This window comes from Lagenorhynchus albirostris, chromosome 4, assembly GCF_949774975.1.
Source record: "Lagenorhynchus albirostris chromosome 4, mLagAlb1.1, whole genome shotgun sequence".
Taxonomy (NCBI): domain Eukaryota; kingdom Metazoa; phylum Chordata; class Mammalia; order Artiodactyla; family Delphinidae; genus Lagenorhynchus; species Lagenorhynchus albirostris.
In genome coordinates, this window is record NC_083098.1 from 6329520 (window position 1) to 6349015 (window position 19496).

General features: G+C 42.4%; 1 protein-coding gene and 1 long non-coding RNA gene across 3 annotated transcripts in view; one reads left to right on the forward strand and one right to left on the reverse strand.

Annotated features, from left to right (window-relative positions):
- The first annotated feature begins 348 nt into the window (after positions 1-348).
- Positions 349-13031, forward strand: LOC132519624 (uncharacterized). The gene is made up of 5 exons (XR_009540214.1): positions 349-786; positions 1642-2036; positions 2576-2679; positions 8729-9446; positions 11298-13031. It is a non-coding gene; the product is annotated as an uncharacterized LOC132519624 (long non-coding RNA).
- The window catches only part of MARCHF1 (membrane associated ring-CH-type finger 1), a 322296-nt gene continuing 304464 nt past the window's right edge, over positions 1665-19496 (reverse strand). For both annotated transcript variants that reach the window (XM_060147541.1, XM_060147540.1), the window contains 2 exons: positions 13656-13803; positions 1665-2330 (listed from right to left, as the gene is read on the reverse strand). In XM_060147541.1, coding sequence (XP_060003524.1) covers positions 2029-2330; positions 13656-13803 — 450 coding nt within the window. In that variant the 3' untranslated portion in view covers positions 1665-2028. The remainder of the gene's footprint in view (positions 2331-13655; positions 13804-19496) is intronic.

Below are 19496 nucleotides of genomic sequence, written 5' to 3' on the forward strand. Positions count from 1 at the left end.
TTCATATATTTTTAATTACACCACTATGTCTTTATTTGTGCAGAAATTTTGGTCCAGTTTAGTTGCCTCAACTTAGTTTTTCCTGTGCCTTCATTCCGCACTCCTACAGCAAGTTTTAAGAAAGATGGGTTTTAAACCTTTTGTTTCCTGCCTGACTGAATACCTTGACGTTTTTCTCATGTATATACAGGAACAAACACATGCCACACACACACAAAGTTGATACTGTTGACCTTTGCTTTATTTCTAGGAACTGGGACTATTTGGACTCAGTGTCAGCCACTACTCATATCGAATCAGACTTCTCTTCAGTAAAAGGTTATTTCTCTTTTCTTTCCCTATGGTAACGTGTGAGTTTTGAAAAAGCCCACTGACAGTTACAAAGTGCATCAATGTGATACCCAGATTTGTGCAATACGATACCCATGCTTTGGTTCTATGGCGATCACGGTTGCCTTTTCACAATAATAAATACGACAGCTAGCAAAAATAAATCACCTCATTTTATGTAAGACATCTCTCTTTAACAGGCCACACTATATTTATAATCATTAATCTAGCTCACTGCTATGTCATTCACATTTCAGTTTTACATGAATATGCAAAGAATACAATAATCAACTGAACTGTCAAACCTAAACAATTCAATTTATTACTTAGCACAGAATCTGTTGAATATTTTTGCCTCCCAGCTGAGCAAGGGAAATACTGTCAGCTTTTTAAAATACAGTCTAATGCTTGGTCATAACTACTCATCTGTCAAGTTGACACCTCATAAAAAAAAAGGTACGTTTGTAAATTATTTTCCCTATTATAAGTGCTTCATAGTAGCAAATAAGTTAATTTCAGAACTTACCACAGGCAGATTGCTTTGTAGTTTTGTTTTTTCACCCTTCAGAGAAATGGTAACTTCACCTAACTCTTAACCAAGATATTTAATTTGATTAATTTAGTGCTTTGTAAAATAGTATTTGTGATACTTTGAATAAAAGTGAATTAAGCTGCTGTTTTGAAAGATTCAATTGTTAAATGAAGCAGAGGCTTTGTCTCTAATTTTAGGGCTGCACTAGCCAATAAGTTTAATTCAAATTGAGCTATGCTGTAAACATACTGGATTTTGAAGACTTGGTTCATAAAAAGAGCTGTAAAATAACTCAATACTTCTTTTATATTGATGACATTGAAATGATAACTTGGGTATATATAGTGTTAAATAATATATATTATCAAAATTCATTTCACCTATTTTTACTTTTTCTAATGGGGCTACTAGAAAATCTAAATTTGCATATGTGGCCTTCATTTGTGGCACACATATTTCTGTTGGACAACACTGTTTTAGAGGGTCCAGGTGGAGTATACAAGGCTTCTGTGGGTATTTAACAGAGCTAATTAAACCCAAAAATCTCTGAAAATCATGATTTAAACATAATTCCAAGTATTAATATCTTGAAATGTGTATTGCATCTATTTTAAAAACATGCATCTGTCAAAACAACTGGACTCCACTATAGCCATAAAACCTGTTAGCTGTCAAAGTATGAATATCAAAATATGCATCTTCTGAGTTTGCTTCTGATGTGCCTTAGGGATAATGCAGATAATTTCAAGCTTAAAACCAAATGTGTTTGTCATTTCCAGATGAGAGAGTTAACATTACAAGGCCCTAGAAGAAGGACATGTTGCAATTCAAGTCTGTATTCTTGACCTTGCCCTGTTACTGTGAAGACTCATGGGTCTGTCCAGTTAGTCTCTCCTCATTGCCTGAAAGCATTCCTTGCTCCAGCGGTCCTTGTCTCACAAATCGTTCTCCAGCCAACTTTTCACATTTTCTCTTCACACTTGAGACTACTTCATGGGATCCTGATCATTTGGTGTTTCTTCTCCTTTCTTTTTGAGCAAAGAAAGGACAAATGAGTCAGAAAGAGGAGAGAAGATAATGAGGGTGACTAACTCAGGATCACTTCTGTCACTTGTAGTGGCTGAGGGCCAGGCGATACTCCAGTGACACGCTCCCGGCTGGCCCCATCACACAGGTATGACTTCGGGGGGGCCGCCCTCTGAAGGTGGCAGTGTGTTGGTCCCCGTTTGTAAGGCAGGCACTACTGCCCCGGCGTCCTTGGCATCCGTGTTCACCGTGCAGGAGCAGTTCTTCTCCAGCCTCTTGGCCGTGTCAGGGCAGTTCTGCACAAAGATCACACGGTTGTAGGCCTTCAGCCTGCGCCACAGCTGAACGTAGACCTTGCACTGTACGTACATGAAGACCAAACCTCCCGTGAAGCCGATGGCCACCACAACCAGTTTTGTCCAAAATGGCCATTCAAGGACACCTGTGAAGTAAAAGAGAGAACATTACCACCAAGTCTTTATTGATGGATTTGGTGATTCTTTTCCTATGGTTCCTTCAAAGGATCATGCCAGCCTGTTAATACATAGATCAGGAATATATTCTTAACCAGTAAAAATTATAACCTGTTGCTTAATTGCCTTAAATATTCTCGAGGTATTGCCAAAAAATTGTACATGAAAAAATTCTCTCCCCTACCCCTGTAATGATGTCTCTCATCTCTCTTAGCCATCAAGAACCTACTGTGATCATCAGATACTTACTTCGACATTTATTCCTTACAGCTAAATCTTTAAGGAAGTGAAAGAATCAGACTTTAGGATCCTCTTAAGGTAATGTAATAGGTACATGTGTGGGATTGTACCCATGGGTTCCCTCCCCACCCTCATTACCTTTAAAATTAAAAAAAAGAGAAAGAAGCTGCCACATCTCAGAATTCCTGAGTACAGACATGCATAAGATTTAGAATTTTAGTCACTTGTTTTATCAGTCTTACATTTTGTTACTGAGAACCATCTCTTTCTTAGACATCAATCAATATTTTCTCTTAATTTCCATCACCATAACTAGAAATGGACTTTCTTTCACAAAGAGTTTTTAAAACTATGTCACGAGCATTTCTGTAACTACAACAGCATTTACGCCACATATGATTACAAATGTTAAATATATGATGGTCAAGAGACCACCTCTTGCCAACATTAGGATGGTATGGAGGATGTGATAGCTGCCTTCATTCATGTGAGAGACCGTCAAGTAAAAGAGAAGGGTGGGTTGGAAACCACACTTTAGGGAAGTCAGGTTTTACTTACTTGTAACAGTGAATAGAGTTATAAGAAACATCCTGTCTATATTTTGTAAGAGTGACATTTATGAATACTCTATGCTTCTGGAAGCAAACTGGACCCCTGCCCCATTTGCCTCACGTTGAAGGGCTTGCCTTGTTCCTTAATCCTGTCTATGCCTGAGTCACTGAGCTGGGGGGACCAGCAGCTTACAACTGGGGGTAGTTGTGTGCCCTGGGCCACTGAGCAGTGTCTGGAGATGCTGATCGTTATACCTGGTGTTGGGCGGGTGCTACTGACTTCTTAGTAAGTCCTGTGATGCTGCTTTGCCAGCATCCCGCATTGTGTAGGACAGCAAGGAGTTAACCTAGTCCAAAATGCCAATAGTGCTGAGGTTGAGAAACCCTGTTGCAGAAGATGATCACGTTTCTTTATTTAGAATTTTTGCTCTCAGCTGTTCAACTGAGCAGTAGTGTCTCCTTGTTTAGAAGGATGTTAACCACAGACAAGCTGAAGTGTGTTTTGTCTCCCATTTTTAGGGAAATCCCCATGGATTACATCTCATTTTCCCCTCTGATTCCTAAATGACACTACCACCTGTGACACTACCAGCTGTGCCCTGGAAGTGCCTGGAGATTCTCTCCTTCCAAGCCTCTGCCCATGATATTTCTTCTCTCAGAATTTTGCTTCTCTATTTCTGAATGTCTACCTGTCCCACAAAACCTGACTCAAATAATTTCCAGCTGGGGATAAGCGTTCTCACTCTTCCAGTTTCATGTTATTTTTACACCTGTGGCATGAGTCGCTCTCTGACATAAGTTATTTGTTCTCTGCTGTGCCATAACCTTGACAGTGCAGGATCTACGTCTGGTTGGTCTTTGTTTTCCACGCTGCCTTGCTCAGTGGACATTTTAAGGATGAAGGAAAGCTTTTAATATATATAAAGCTTTGATATATGTCTTTCTCTGACTTCACTCAGTATGACAACCTCTAGGTCCATCCATGTTGCTGCAAATGGCATTATTTAATTCTTTTTTATGGCTAATATTCTATTGCATATATGTACCACTTCTTTATCCATTCCTCTGTTGATGGACATTTAGGTTGCTTCCATGTCTTGGCTATTGTAAATAGTGCTGCTGTGAACATTGGGGTGCATGTGTTGCTGCTATGAACATTGGGGTGCATGTGTCTTTCTGAGTTATGGTTTTCTCTGGATATATGCCCAGGAGTGGGACTGCTGGATCATATGGTAGTTCTATATTTAGTTTTTTGAGGATCCTCCATACCGTTCTCCATAATGGTTGTAACAATTTACATTCCCACCAACAGTGCAAGAGGGTTGCTTTTCTTCACACCCTCGCCAGCATTTGTTGTTTGTCGACTTTTTGATGATGGCCATTCTGACTGGTGTGAGGTGATACCTCAGTGTAGTTTTGATTTCCATTTCTCTAATGATCAGTGATGTTGAGCCTTCTTTCATGTGTTTGTTGGCAATCCGTATATCTTCGGAGAAATTTCTATTTAGGTCTGCTGCCAATTTTGGATTGGGTTGTATGTTTTGATACTGAGCTGAATGAGCTGCTTGTAAATTTGAAGATTAATCTTTTGTCAGTTGCTTCATGTTTACAGTTTCCTTTACTGTGCAAAAGCTTTGAAGTTTGATTAGGTCTCATCTGTTTTGTTTCATTTCCATTTGTATAGGAGGTGGGTCAAAAAGGATCTTGCTGTGATTTATGTCGTAGAGTGTTCTGCCTATGTTTTCCTCTAAGAGTTTTATACTGTCTGGCCTTATATTTAGGTCTTTAATCCATTTTTGAGTTTTACTTTTTGTGAATAGAGTTAGCGAGTGTTCTAATTTCATTCTTTCACACGTAGCTGTCCAGTTTTCCCAGCACCACTTATTGGAGGCTGTATTTTCTGCACTGTATATTCTTGACTCCTTTATCAAAGATAAGGTGACCATATGTGCGTGGGTTTATCTCTGGGCTTTCTATCCGGTTCCATTGACCTACATTTCTGTTTTTGTGCCAGTACCATACTGTCTTGATCACTGAGCCTGATTCCTCCAGCTCCAGTTTTCTTTCTCAAGATTGCTCTGGCTATTCGGGGTCTTTTGTGTTTCCATACAAATTGTGAAATTTTTTATTCTAGTTCTGTGAAAAATGCCAGTGGTAGCTTCATAGGGATTGCGTTGAATCTGTAGATTGCTTTGGGTAGTAGAGTCATTTTCACAATGTTGATTCTTCCTTTCCAAGAACACGGTATATCTCTCCATCTATTTGTATCATCTTTAATTTCCTTCATCAGTGTCTTGTAGTTTTCTGCATATAGGTTTTTTTTCTCCTTAGGTAGGTTTATTCCTAGATATTTTATTCTTTGTGTTGCAATGGTAAATGGGAGTGTTTCCTTAATTTCTCTTTCAGATTTTTCATCATTAGTGTATAGGAATGCAAGATTTCTGTGCATTAATTTTGTATCCTGCTACTTGACCAAATTCATTGATTAGCTCTAGTAGTTTTCTGGTAGCCTCTCTAGGATTCTCTATGTATAGTATCATGTCATCTGCAAACAGTGACAGCTTTACTTCTTCTTTTCTGATTTGGATTCCTTTTATTTCCTTTTCTTCTCTGATTGCTGTGGCTAAAACTTCCAAAACTATGTGGAATAATAGTGGGGAGAATGGGCAGGCAACCTTGTCTTGTTCCTGATCTTAGTGGAAATGCTTTCAGTTTTTCACCATTGAGAATGAAGTTGGTGGTGGGTTTGTCATATATGGCCTGTATTATGTTGAGGTAAGTTCCCTCTATGCCTTTCTGGAGGGTTTTTTTAATCATAACTTTGTCTGGTTTTGGTATCAGGGTGATGGTGGACTCGTAGAATGAATTTGGGAGTGTTCCTCCCTCTGTCACATTTTGGAAGAGTTTGAGAAGGATAGGTGTTACCTCTTCTCTAAATATTTGATAGAATTTGCCTGTGAAGCCATCAGGTCCTGGGCTTTTGTTTGTTGGAAGATTTTTAATCACAGTCTCAATTTCAGTGCTTGTGACTGGTCTGTTTATATTTTCTATTTCTTCCAGGTTCAGTATCTGAATGTTGTGCTTTTCTAAGAATTTGTCCATTTCTTCCAGGGTGTCCATTTTACTGCCATAGTTGCTTGTAGTAATCTCTCATGATCCTTTGTATTTCTGCAGTGTCAGTTGATAAGTCTGGCTAATGGTTTACTAATTTTGTTTATCTTCTCAAAGAACCACTTTTTAGTTTTATTGATCTTTGCTATTATTTCCTTCATTTCTTTTCCATTTATTTCTGATCTGATCTTATGATTTCTTTCCTTCTGCTAACTTTGGGGTTTTTTTGTTTTTCTTTCTCTAATTGCTGTAGGTGTAAGTTTAGGTAGTTTATTTGAGATTTTTCATGTTTCTTGAGGTATGATTGTATTTTTCCTGCATCCCATAGGTTTTGGGTCATTTTGTTTCCATTGTCATTTCTTTCTTGGTATTTTTTGATTTCCTCTTTGATTTCTTCAGTGATATCTTGCTTATTTAGTAGCATATTGTTTAGCCTCCATGTGTGTGTATTTTTTACAGATTTTTTTTCCCTGTAATTGATGTCTAGTCTCATAGTGTTGTGGTCGGAAAAGATACTTGATACAATTTCAATTTTCTTAAATTTACCAAGGCTTGATTTGTGACACAAGATATGATCTATCCTGGAGAATGTTCCATGAGCACTTGAGAAAAATGTGTATTCTGTTGTTTTTGGATGGAATGTCCTATAAATATCAATTAAGTCCTTCTTGTTTAATGCATCATTTAAAGCTTGTGTTTCCTTCTTTACTTTCATTTTGGATGATCTGTCCATTGGTGAAAGTGGGGTGTTAAAGTTACCTACTATGAATGTGTTACTGTCGATTCCCCTTTGATGGCTGTTGGCATTAGCCTTATATATTGAGGTGCTCCTATGTTGGGTGCATAAATATTTACAATTGTTATATCTTCTTCTTGGATCGATCCCTTGATCATTATGTACTGTCCTTCTTTGTCTCTTCTAATAGTCTTTATTTTAAAGTCTGTTTTGTCTGATACGAGAATTGCTACTGTAGCTTTCTTTTGATTTCCACTTGCACAGAATATCTTTTTCCATCCCCTCACTTTCAGTCTCTATTTGTCCCTAGGTTTGAAATGGGTCTCTTGTAGACAGCAAACATATGGGTCTTGTTTTTGTATTCATTCAGCCGATCTGTATCTTTTGGTGTGAGCATTTAGTCCATTTACATTTAAGGTAATTATCAATATGTATGTTCCTATTCCCATTTTCTTAATTGTTTTGGGTTTGTTATTGTAGGTCTTTTCCTTCTTTTGTGTTTCCTGCATAGAGAAGTTCCTTCAGCATTTGTTGTAAAGCTGGTTTAGTGGCACTGAATTGTCTTAGCTTTTGCTTGTTGGTAAAGGTTTTAATTTCTCCATCGAATCTGAATGAGATCCTTTCTAGGTAATCTTGGTTATAGGTTTTTCCCTTTCATCACTTTAAATATGTCCTGCCAGTCCCTTCTGGCTTGCAGAGTTTCTGCTGAAGGTCAGCTGTTTACCTTATGGGGATTCCCTTGTATATTATTTGTTGTTTTTCCCTTGCTACTTTTAATATCTTTTCTTTGTATTTAATTTTTGATACTTTGATTAATATGTGTCTTGGCGTGTTTCTCCTTGGATTTATCCTGTATGGGACTCTCTGCACTTCCTGGACTTGATTAACTATTTCCTTTACCATAGTTCAACTATAATCTCTTCAAATATTTTCTCAGTCCCTTTCTTTTTCTCTTCTTCTTATGTTGGTGTGTTTGATGTTGTCCCAGAGGTCTCTAAGACTGTCCTCAATTCTTTTCATTCTTACAGTAGTTATTTCCACTATTTTATCTTCCAGGTCCCTTATCTGTTTTTCTGCCTCACTTATTCTGCTATTGATTCCTTCTAGAGAATTTTTTTTTTTTTTTGCAGTACGCAGGCCTCTCACTGTTGTGGCCTCTCCTGTTGCACAGCACAGGCTCCAGACACGCAGGCTCAGTGGCTATAGCTCACGGGCCCAGCCACTCCACGGCATGTGGGATCTTCCCAGACCAGGGCATGAACCCGTGTCCCCTGCATCGGCAGGCGGACTCTCAACCACTGTGCCACCAGCGAAGCCCCTTCTAGATAATTTTTAATTCACTTATTGTGTTGTTCATCATTGTGTATTTGCTCGTTAATTCTTCTAGGTCCTTGTTAAACGTTTCTTGTATTCTCTCCATTGTATTTCCATGATTTTGGATCATCTTTACTATCATTTCTCTGAATTCTTTTTCAGGTATACTGCTTACCTCCTCTTCATTTGTTTGGTCTGGTGGGTTTTTACCTTGCTCCTTCATCTGCTATGTTTTTATCTGTCTTCTCGTTTTGCTTAACTTACTCTGTTTAGGGTCTCCTTTTTGCAGGCTGCAGGTTCATAGTTCCCATTGTTTTTGGTGTTTGCCCCCAGTGGCTAAGGTTGGTTCAGTGGGTTATGTAGGCTTCCTGGTGGAGGGGACTAGTGCCTGTGTTTCTATTCATGTATTCCACAGATGCAGGTACATCAAGTTGATGGAGATTTAATCCGCTGCTCCTGAGGCTTCTGGGAGAGATTTCCTTTTCTCTTCTTTGTTTGCACAGCTCCTGGGGTTCAGCTTTGGATTTGGACCCGCCTCTGCATGTAGGTCGCTGGAGGGCATCTGTTCTTTGTTCAGACAGGACGGGGTTAAAGGAGCAGCTGATTCGGGGGCTCTGGCTCACTCAGGCTGGGGGAAGGGAGGTGTATGGATGCGGGGTGAGCCTGTGGCAGCAGAGGCCGGCGTGACAGTGCACCAGCCTGAGGCGCGCGTGCGTTCTCCTGGGGAAGTTGTCCCTGGATCACGGGACCCTGGCAGTGGCGGGCTGCACAGGCTTCTGGGAGGGGAGGTGTGGAGAGTGAGCTGTGCTCGCGCACAGGCTTCTTGGTGGTGACAGCAGCAGCCTTAGCGTCTCATGTCTGTCTCTGGTGTCCGCGCTGATAGCCGCAGCTCGCACCCGTGTCTGGAGCTCCTTTAAGTAGCGCTCTTAATCCCCTCTCCTTTGCACCAGGAAACAAAGAGGTAAGAAGTCTCTTGCCTCTTCGGCAGGTCCAGACATTTTCCCGGACTCCCTCCCGGCTAGTCATGGCGCAGTAACCCCCTGCAGGCTGTGTTCACGCCGCCACCCCCAGTCCTCTCCAGGCGCTCCGACCGAAGCCCGAGCCTCAGCTCCCAGCCCCACCCACCCCGGCAGGTGAGCAGACAAGCCTCTCGGGCTGGTGAGTGCCTGTCGGCACCAATCTTCTGTGCGGGAATCTCTCCCCGCACCCCTGTTGCCGTTCTCTCCTCCGCGGCTCCGAAGCTCCCCCCACTCCGCCACCCGCAGTCTCCGCCCCGCGAAGGGGCTCCTAACATGTGGGAAACCTTTCCTCCTTCACAGTTCCCTCCCAGAGAGATGCAGGTCCCGTCCCTATTCTTTTGCCTCTGTTTTCTTTTCCCTACCCAGGTACGTGGGGAGTTTCTTGCCTTTTGGGAGGTCTGAGGTCTTCTGCCAGTGTTCAGTAGGTGTTCTGTAGGAGTTGTTCCACGTGTAGATGTATTTCTGGTGTATCTGTGGGGAGGAAGGTGATCTCCGCGTCTTACTTTTCAGCCATCTTGAAGGTCTCTCTCTCCTTAACTAGTTTTAATGGTAATTTTTATTGTGAGTAAACATGAATGATACATGTACAATTTGTATAAACACTTCCTTTTTTTTAAAATAATAATTTAGTATGTGGGGTTTTTTTGTTTTGTTTTTTTATAAATTTATTTATTTTTGTCTGCGTTGGGTCTTCGTTGCTGTTCGTGGTCTCTAGTTGTTTCGAGCAGGGGCTACTCTTCGTTCTGGTGCGCAGGCTTCTCATTGCGGTGGCTTCTCTTGTTTCAGAGCACGGGATCTAGGTGCAGGAGCTTCAGTAGTTGTGGCTCACGGCCTCTGGAGTGCAGGCTCAGTAGTTGCGGTGCACGGGCTTAGTTCCGCGGCATGTGGGATCTTCCCGGACCAGGGCTCGAACTCGTGTCCCCTGATTGGCAGGTGGATTCTTACCCACTGCACCACCAGGGAAGCCCTGAACACCTTGTTTCCATTTATCTGATGCAAGGGCAAGTTCATGGTGTTTTTGGTGGTTTTGAAAAATGAATCATAGAGAGTTTGGAGAATATTCAGTCCAATTTAGTCAACAAATGAGAAAAGCAAGCTTCTGAGTGATAATTATTTTGTTGAAGATAACTAGCACATGACCAAGGCAGAAAGAGACCCTGTCCTTCTGATCATTTGCCCAAGTTGGTGTTTACCACTTTGGCGTTGTTAACAATAAGAGCATGTGTAATTACGTTAAAAAGGAATGTTTAAGCAACGTTGCTGAAAAGGCGAATATTATATGGATGGCAGGGAAGTGATTTTTAAGACATTCTCAAAGAAATGTTAACAGCCAGTAGGCACGGCACAACAGGCTCACAGGGGAGTGAGACAAAATCAATTTCTTATTCTAGTCCCTCGCTTCTATGCATTTAAATGGTCCTGCGGCAGCCCTAACATCTATAGTCCCTTTAATAGACAGCATGGGGCTTTGCTGGTGGCGCAGTGGTTAAGAATCTGCCTGACAATGCAGGGGACACAGGTTTGAGCCCTTGTCCAGGAAGATCCACATGCCGTGGAGCAACTAAGCCCGTGCGCCACAACTACTGACCTGCACTCTGGAGCCTGCGAACCACAACTACTGAGCCCGTGTGCCTAGAGCCTGTGCTCCACAACAAGAGAAGCCACCGCAATGAGAAGCCTGTGCACCACAACGAAGAGTAGCCCCTGCTCACCACAACTAGAAAGTCCGTGTGCAGCAACGGAGACAAAATGCAGCCAAAAATAACTAAACAAATAAAAATAGACAGGATGAACTTTTGTTTTGTTTTCAGCACACAGATAAGTACCCTGGAGCATTCCTCTAGAATATGTAAAGAAAGGCAGAAGGAGTAATTGTTCTCCCAAATTAGAGTTGGCAACATGGATAACTTAGGGAGTTAAAGTTTCAAGTACCATGTATTTAGTTTTGTTTTCCTGTTATTACAGCTCAGAAGATGCTGTTTTATATTCGACCTCCACTCTGGTTAAAGAAGGCAATTTGTTCCTCCTCAAATGTTTTCAAGAGGGATTTAAAATATTTTGACTTTTAAATTATGCAGTTTTTTCCAAAACTTTAAAAGCCAACTCAGGATCAGCGCCCCCTGTTCCAATGCCAAAGGAAGATTAAAATAATAACTCACACAGATGCCCACACTACCTGAAAATGTGCACTTTGGGAAGTTAGGTGTTAAATACAACTTGAACTTAAGTGCAGAGAGTCTTCTACTAAAAAACTTTTACAAAAGTCACCATGGTCCCATTTGAAATTACCCAGGTCAGGAGCTGTCCCTCTGGTCAGTGACTCTGTAGGAATAACCACAGGGACTGCTTTGTGATAAAGATCTTGCTTCCTATTTCAGAAGCTCTGAACACCCAAGATAAAAGCTATCTCATTTTCACTTGCTTTTAAGAAACTGAAAATAGGGACTTTCCTGGTGGTCCAGTGGTTGAGAATCCGTCTTCCAGTGCATGGGATGCTGGTTCGATCCCTGATCGGGGAACTAAGATCCCACATGCCGCAGGGTAACTAAGCCTGCGTGGTGCAACTACTGAGCCCACACGCCCTGGAGCTCATGTGCCACAACTAGAGAGAAGCCTGCGTGCTGCAATGAAGAGCCCACATGCCACAACGAAAGATCTCACGTGCTGCAACGAAGACCTGACGCAGCCCAAAATAAATAAATATTTTTAAAAACCTGAAAATAACTTTAAAAAGTGTATGGTATGGGCTTCCCTGGTGGCGCAGTGGTTGAGAGTCCACCTGCCGATGCAGGGGACACGGGATCGTGCCCCGGTCTGGGAGAGTCCCATGTGCCGCGGAGCGGCTGGGCCCGTGAGCCATGGCCGCTGAGCCTGCGCGTCCGGAGCCTGTGCTCCACAGCGGGAGAGGCTGCAACGGTGAGGGGCCCGCATACCGCAAAACAAAAACAGAAGAGGACACTGTCTCTGGAGAACTCCTGCCACACACATGCTCCAGCTACATAAAACACATCCTGGGGGGTCTGGGGTCCTGGTCCTTTTGAGCCCAGCCCTGTTCTGCCCAGAAGCAGCACCCAAGGAGCACGAGAAGGGCCCCCCCCCCGCTTTTGTGACTCCCAACAAAGACACACAGAAGACAGAAACCTCTCCTTTAAAAAATTCTTTTCCTCCTTTCTTCTTTCCCTCACTGCCTCTCATCTTGTTCTTTCTTTCACCTTCTTTTCTTGAGGGAGACACAAACTTAGTGTTATCATCTGAACAAGTTCTCCTTCCAAATTCACTGCTGGTTTTCTATATAATATATATATTCCCCCCCCCAGGGGGAGGCTAGGGGAATATTCCTCACTGTTTCACCTGCTATGATTTAGGCTACAGGCTAAAAGCCAGCAGAACCTGCTGGGAAACAGAACTGGGTACGGAGGTGAAGATAAACAAGCCATTTTTGCTCCCGTTTTGAAGGACCTATCCATTGAAAATGTTACAACATGCCTCAGTGGTTTTAAGACATCTCGCTTTGCAGACTCCATACCATCCTTCACTGTCAAACTCAGCGCAGCAAATATTTCAAACTGCAGTGTTAACCTACTCTATCAAATTACAGCGTGCCAATCAATAAGCTGTACCACATCTCTGCTAACTGCCATCTTATTTGTGTGTTACAAGAAGCCGACTGGGCTGAATTAAATACAATGAAAGACCTTCTATTTTTACCGCTGTTTGCCTCTTCCCATCAGGCAGAACCTGATACTTACCAGCTCCTTGAAAAGCCTAAAGTGGTGCATGGCCTCTGTATATTTCTCCCCCACTAAGGTTTACTTGATAAATCTTATTTCTCAGCTTGGGAACCCTGTGTGCTCAGTGCTTTATAGTCCGAGCGGTCATCAATAACATAACCGGAGGGCTTCCCTGGTGGCGCAGTGGTTGAGAGTCTGCCTGCCAATGCAGGGGACACGGGTTCGAGCCCTGGTCTGATCCCACATGCCACAGAGCAACTAGGCCCGTGAGCCACAACTACTGAGCCTGCGCATCTGGAGCCTGTGCTCCGCAACGAGAGGCCGCGATGGTGAGACGCCTGCGCACCTTGATGAAGAGTGGCCCCCGCTTGCCACAACTAGAGAAAGCCCTCGCACAGAAACGAAGACCCGACACAGCCAAAAAAATAAACAAATGTGGGATTTAAAATAAATAAATAAATAAAATAACATAACTGGAGCAGACTCCGTTGCCAGTACTGGGTGTTGCTCATGCACCCAACATGCTCTGGGAAACATCTTCCCTGCCTGTCTCGGGATCCAAGAGGGAAAGAGAATGGACACATGCTCTTACCATTATCATTGCCTTGCTTGATTTCCTCCGCTGTCCGATCAATCAACACGTACAAAGACCAGACCACGCAGGTGATGGCAATGACGTGGAAGGTGACAGAGCAGAATATCTTCCTCCTCTCACTCCTGGTCATCTGCAGTTTCTCCCACTGCAATTACAAATGAATCACACACAACTGAATCCCCAACCCGTAAATGTTGCTCCCCATTTATACCCCAGGCATAAATCGTGAATCGAGGGAAAACACTGAAGAGCTGTCATTTAGATGACAGTATAATACATAAGTCTTTGTGTTTGAAAAGATCTGAAATCATAACCCGTGGAGTTATAATAACTTAAGCATACATTAAAATGAAAAAAAAATTCCTATTCTCCAAATGAATTAAATTAGGTCATTCCTGGTTTGCTACCCTGTAAGTTCCCTTGTCTGTAACACGAAGGGGCCAGTTTTATACTGTACAATTTTCAGAAATCATTTCCACTCAGGTGTCTGCATATTACTTCTCTGTGGTCCTAGGTTATAAGCAGTAATACATAGTCTCTTCTTGGATTAATACATAACCTGATACAGTGTTGCATTCTTGAATGTGTCAACTTAACAAGTATTTGAATGGTATCTGTGAGAGAAAGTCAACATCTGTTCACAACTCTTCTAGAAGACAAATTTTATCCTCCTGGCAATGGGAGGTGGTCAGCTGCAACCCCTTCCAGAGCAGCCTTGCTTTTCTGCTGCCACTACTGTCACAACCACTGTCCCCAAGTCACACTCCTCAGAAAGTTGAGGGCTGCCCCCTCAGCCTTCGAAAGGGGGACGGCCACAGTGTTTATAGTAAGAAGTCAAGGATTACATGAGGGAACATCTCCATTATTTACTTTGAAGTAATAAGCTCTCAAATGAAATTTTTGCTACCAAACAAAATTTTAATGCTTTGACAGTGACACTATCACTTGATTACTGTGTTAGGATTTGATCTTTATTTTTCTTTGCATATTTCTATAGGAAAATCAAACCACTATGATCTTATTAAATCATGGATTATTTCAGTAATCCATGATTCTTTACATTCTTTTTTCTTAAAAATTGAAGTATAGTTGATTTACAATATTGTATTAGTTTCAGGTGTACAGCAAAGTGATTGTTTTATATATATGTAAATGTATATATATATTCTTTTTCAGATTCTTTTCCATTATAGATTATTACAAGATATAATAGCTCCCTGTGATATATAGTAGGTCCTTGTTATCTGTTTTCTATATAGTAGTGTGTATAGTGTGTATCTGTTAATCCCAAACTCTTTTTTTTTTTTTAACATCTTTATTGGGGTATAATTGCTTTACAATGGTGTGTTAGTTTCTGCCCCACAACAAAGCAAATCAGTCATACCAAACTCTTAATTTATCCATTCTCCCACCCTATCCCCTTTGGTGACCAAAAGTTTGTTTTCTATTTCTGTGTCTATTTCTGTTTTGTACATAGGTCCATTTGTATCTTTTTTTAGATTCCACATATAAGTGATATTATATTTGTGTCTGTCTGACTTACTTCACTTAGTATGATAATCTTTAGGTCCATCCACGTTGCTGCAAACAGCATTATTTCTGTGGCTGAGTAGTATTCCATTGCGTTTGTGTGTGTGTGTATGATGTATCACATCTTCGTTACCCACTCCTCTGTCGATGGACATTTAGGTTGCTTCCATATCTTGGCTAGTAGTGTGAATAGTGCTGCTATGAGTCGTCACATTCTTTACCTGTTATGCTCTTGCTAAAGCAGAATTCTTAGAGCTTCAGAAGACACTCCTTTCCCATCCCACCCCACCATCATGCTCCATGAAGCCCTGGCTCTGCCACCAGCTCTGAGACATGGGTGAAGCCTTCGGTCTTTCCGGGCCCAGGTGCCTCATCTTCCTTAGAGTCAGAGATGTGACAGGTGTGGTGGAGAATACACTCCTCTCCTTTTCCTGCATTAACAGACCAAGCCTCTGAGGGTTGGCACTGTGCCAGCTGAAGCTACTTTCCCACCTTCCTGGCAGAGGTGACAAGGACTGTTTCCTACCGGTGAGATGTGAGTGGCTATCTCCCGGGATGCTGAGTTTTTGTCTTCCTGACATAGGAATTGCCCCTTCCTCCTTCATTTTCTCTCCTTTGCTATTAATTAGGAATTCCTAATTAATGGTAAAAGCCCCAACAGTCATCGTACAAACCTTGAGGAAAAGTCTTGAGAATCGGAGAGACCTCAGCCAGTCGACCACAGCTCACTCCCAGCTGCCTGTCATATGCGAGGGAAAGAAAGCCCCGTCTGACTGAGCCATTATTTCTCAGGCCTCTGCTCCTGGCTGTCAAATGCCATTCCTGATAGGATCAAATGGAAACCTCCTAACCTCCCTTCCGGTCTGAATGTGAAGGTCCTGTCACTTCTTTGTGAGAGAGCACAATGCTTAGAGTCTGATCATGACCCTCTAGAAAGCTTCTTAAACATTTTAGAAAAATAAATGTTTTATTTACAAACACTATCCGTTCCTCTCTTGCTGGCCGGTTAGTCATCACAGAGTTTTCCTTACAGAGTCTGTTAGAGCCAACTAACCATTCGTACCTCATCTTGGACTTTCTTTTCCAACAAACTGTATGTTATATATTATTCTAACTAAATAATGGAAAAATCTTAGTGATGAAGCTATAGGGAAACCAGATGCTTCAATCTAAAATCTATTTTTAATCAATATTGAATTGAGAAGATTTCAGGATGTGCATCTTAGCTTTTATCAAAACTTCACATCATAGGTGTGGAAGATTTTTAAAATTTCATTTTGTTATTGATTTATTATGTTAATCTGAATAATTTGTGTGATAATAGAACAGAACGTTATTGCTTGGCAATACCTCAGACTCCAGTATAACCAGATAAAAAGTGCAGGATGGTGCAGAAGGGCAGCTTTACATGTTCAAATTTCCTAAACGTTCCAAGCAGATGGCGATACCTTCATACTAAAATATTCATACCAAATCAACCCTCACTTGTAAGTCTGGCTTTGGGAAAAACGCTTAAAAAGTGAATCTTCGGGCTTCCCTGGTGGCGCAGTGGTTGAGAGTCCACCTGCCAATGCAGGGGACACGGGTTCGTGCCCCGGTCCGGGAAGATCCCACATGCCGCGGAGCGGCTGGGCCCGTGAGCCATGGCCGCCGAGCCTGCGCGTCCGGAGCCTGTGCTCCGCAACGGGAGAGGCCACAACAGTGAGAGGCCCGCGTACCGCAAAAAAAAAAAAAAAAAGTGAATCTTCTTCAGTCTAAGGAGCGTTTTGATGAAGTGGCTGAAACACATTCTTCAAAAGTAATGAGCCTCAAATAGAAAATAGAAATAGAATAGAATAGAATAGAATAGAATAGAATAGAATAGAATAGAATAGAATAGAATAGAATAGAATAGAAATAGAAAATATCAGCGGGGCTGACAGGGATGAACCAAACTCCTTTTAGTTCCAGACAATAGAAGCTCTGAAGCTGTCACTTCCTAATCTCAGCAGCGTTTTAAGAAGTGGAGTGTAAAAGGACCAGCAAACGTTGCTATTTTTCTTTACAAATCCTCTCAGGGACCACTCAGGAATTCACCAGACAGCACACGAGTAAACGCGGTACCACAGCGCCCTCCTCCTGACGATCATATCACTGCACACGATACCCAGCACCAGGCATTCACTGAAACGTCATCAATTTCATAAAATGTTCGTCCACATTTTTGTACTTTCAGGTTTATATACAAAGTTTGAATAAGTTTCGCAAGCCCCCCAGTGAGAAGTGGATCGAGAAGGCAAAGACAGAAATCTTATTTTAACAAAGTTGTCACGAAAGGGCAAATACTAATTTATTATTTGGGATGCTAAAATTCAACACCATCAGTTCGCAAAAGATTTTGTGATAGCACAGCGCTAATCTGCACAAATGCACATTGCAGCGGGCTTCCCTGCCCAGTTTTATAAAGTAATGGGTGCTTATGCCCACAGACCACGTGTCCGTTGTGAAACCCCCCCCCCGACCTGTGGAGCATTAAGGGGAGGGAGCCTCCTGGGTGTTCAGTTTTAAGCGGACACGTCTCTGCAGGGGGTCTCAGAGGAGCTGGTGGAAGTGAGCAGACACAGCAGGGCGGGAGGGGAGGCCGCCTTGAGCGCCTGGGCCTCTTTCCTCGCCAGCCCTTGCCCTCCTCGGCCCGCTCGTTCCCTTCACCTGCAACACCAGCTTCACAATCTTAGCGCCTGGGACCTCGCTTCCCTTTACAGGATCCCTGGGTCTCTGGCACCTGTATACTGTCCTTAGCCTTAGGTCCCTTATCCAGACCCCTCAACGATAGAGAGAATTGAACAGAACTCCGTTATTCAACTTAGAAATATACAATTAGATCGTTCTGAAAAGACTTCCAAATTGGAGCCAAAATTGACGCAGATACTGTTTCTGTGAAATTCGCCGTTTGCTCTAGCGAGATGAAACTGATCAAGTTTTCTAATTTAAATTACTTGTATTTGCCTTCTGTCCTAAAATATAAATTCAAAAGCACTGCCTAATGAGAATGCTTTTTTAATGTATTTTTTGTTGAAGTATAGTTGAATTACAACGTTGTGTTAATTACTGTGGTACAGCAAAGTGACTCAGTTATACATATATACACATTCCTTTTTTAATATTCTTTTCTATTATGGTTTATCACAGAATATTGAATATGGTTCCCTGTGCTATACAGTGGGACCTTGTTTATCTATGGGGCAGAGGTTCTTAAAGAGCTTCCCTAGGAGCATCAGGATCAACATGGGACTTGTCAGTGTGACATTAACCAAAGGAGGAGGCCATTTGGCTGACGTGGCTCAGTGCCTGGGCGCCCACATGAACAAACCAAAATCTAAGCCTCTAGACGTCTCACAATGGACACCAGTCAGAAAGTGTACACGATGCGAGCTGGTCCCTCAACAGAATTACAAATAACCAGGTATACAGACTGCCTGGTTTTCTTGCTAAGAGTCAAAACCTCAAATGTGACATCCATAAATGTTCTGTGGGTCTACCGCAATCTCCTGGAAAAACTCTCCCCCCCCCCCATAGTGTTCTGTTCCCTTTTTGTCCACCAATAATTACTACTTAGCATCGTTTATGCATGGTCCCACGTGAAGGGGTATTATACATTTCTGATTGAATGCAGCTCCTCCATTTCCCGTGGTAACAGGACAAGAGGAAATGGCCTCACGCTGCAGCAGGGTCTGGGACCCACATCCAAAGAACTCGCAAGCAGGAACAGTGCGTGTGGGCATGTGCAGTGAACTTGTGAAGTCTCCCGCTGAAATGTAACTGGGATTGCCAGCTCTGATTGCAGGACATTTGGAGCCTATGTTGATCTGGAGTTGGGGGAGGTAGTCATTGACACGCAGGGCAGGAAAGATAACACTGCAAGCAAGTGGCGGTCTTACTGAAAAGTGGTTTACAAATTTTCCCACAAAGAGGAGGAATACTTGCGAACATGGAATCAGTGGCTTCATTTGCTACCACCCTTGGCATCCGGAACTACTGAGTAATGGGTATTACCTGGACATGGAGGGAATAATAACACAGATTCTTCAGCTCTGGGAGTCCTTATAAGTAGAAGTAGTTTTCAGCCTTGGCTGTCTAACAGAAGCCTCTGGGCAGGTAAGGTCCCAGCACACATACCAGACCTCACTGACTCCATCACCGAGAGCACACTTGGTCCGTGGTCCAAGCATGTCTGCTAAAAATGAGGGCTCTGCCACTACGTGCTGTGTGCCCTGGGCTGGGTTACTTTAATCCTCTGTCCTTCCATTTCCTTACCTGTAAAATGGTGAT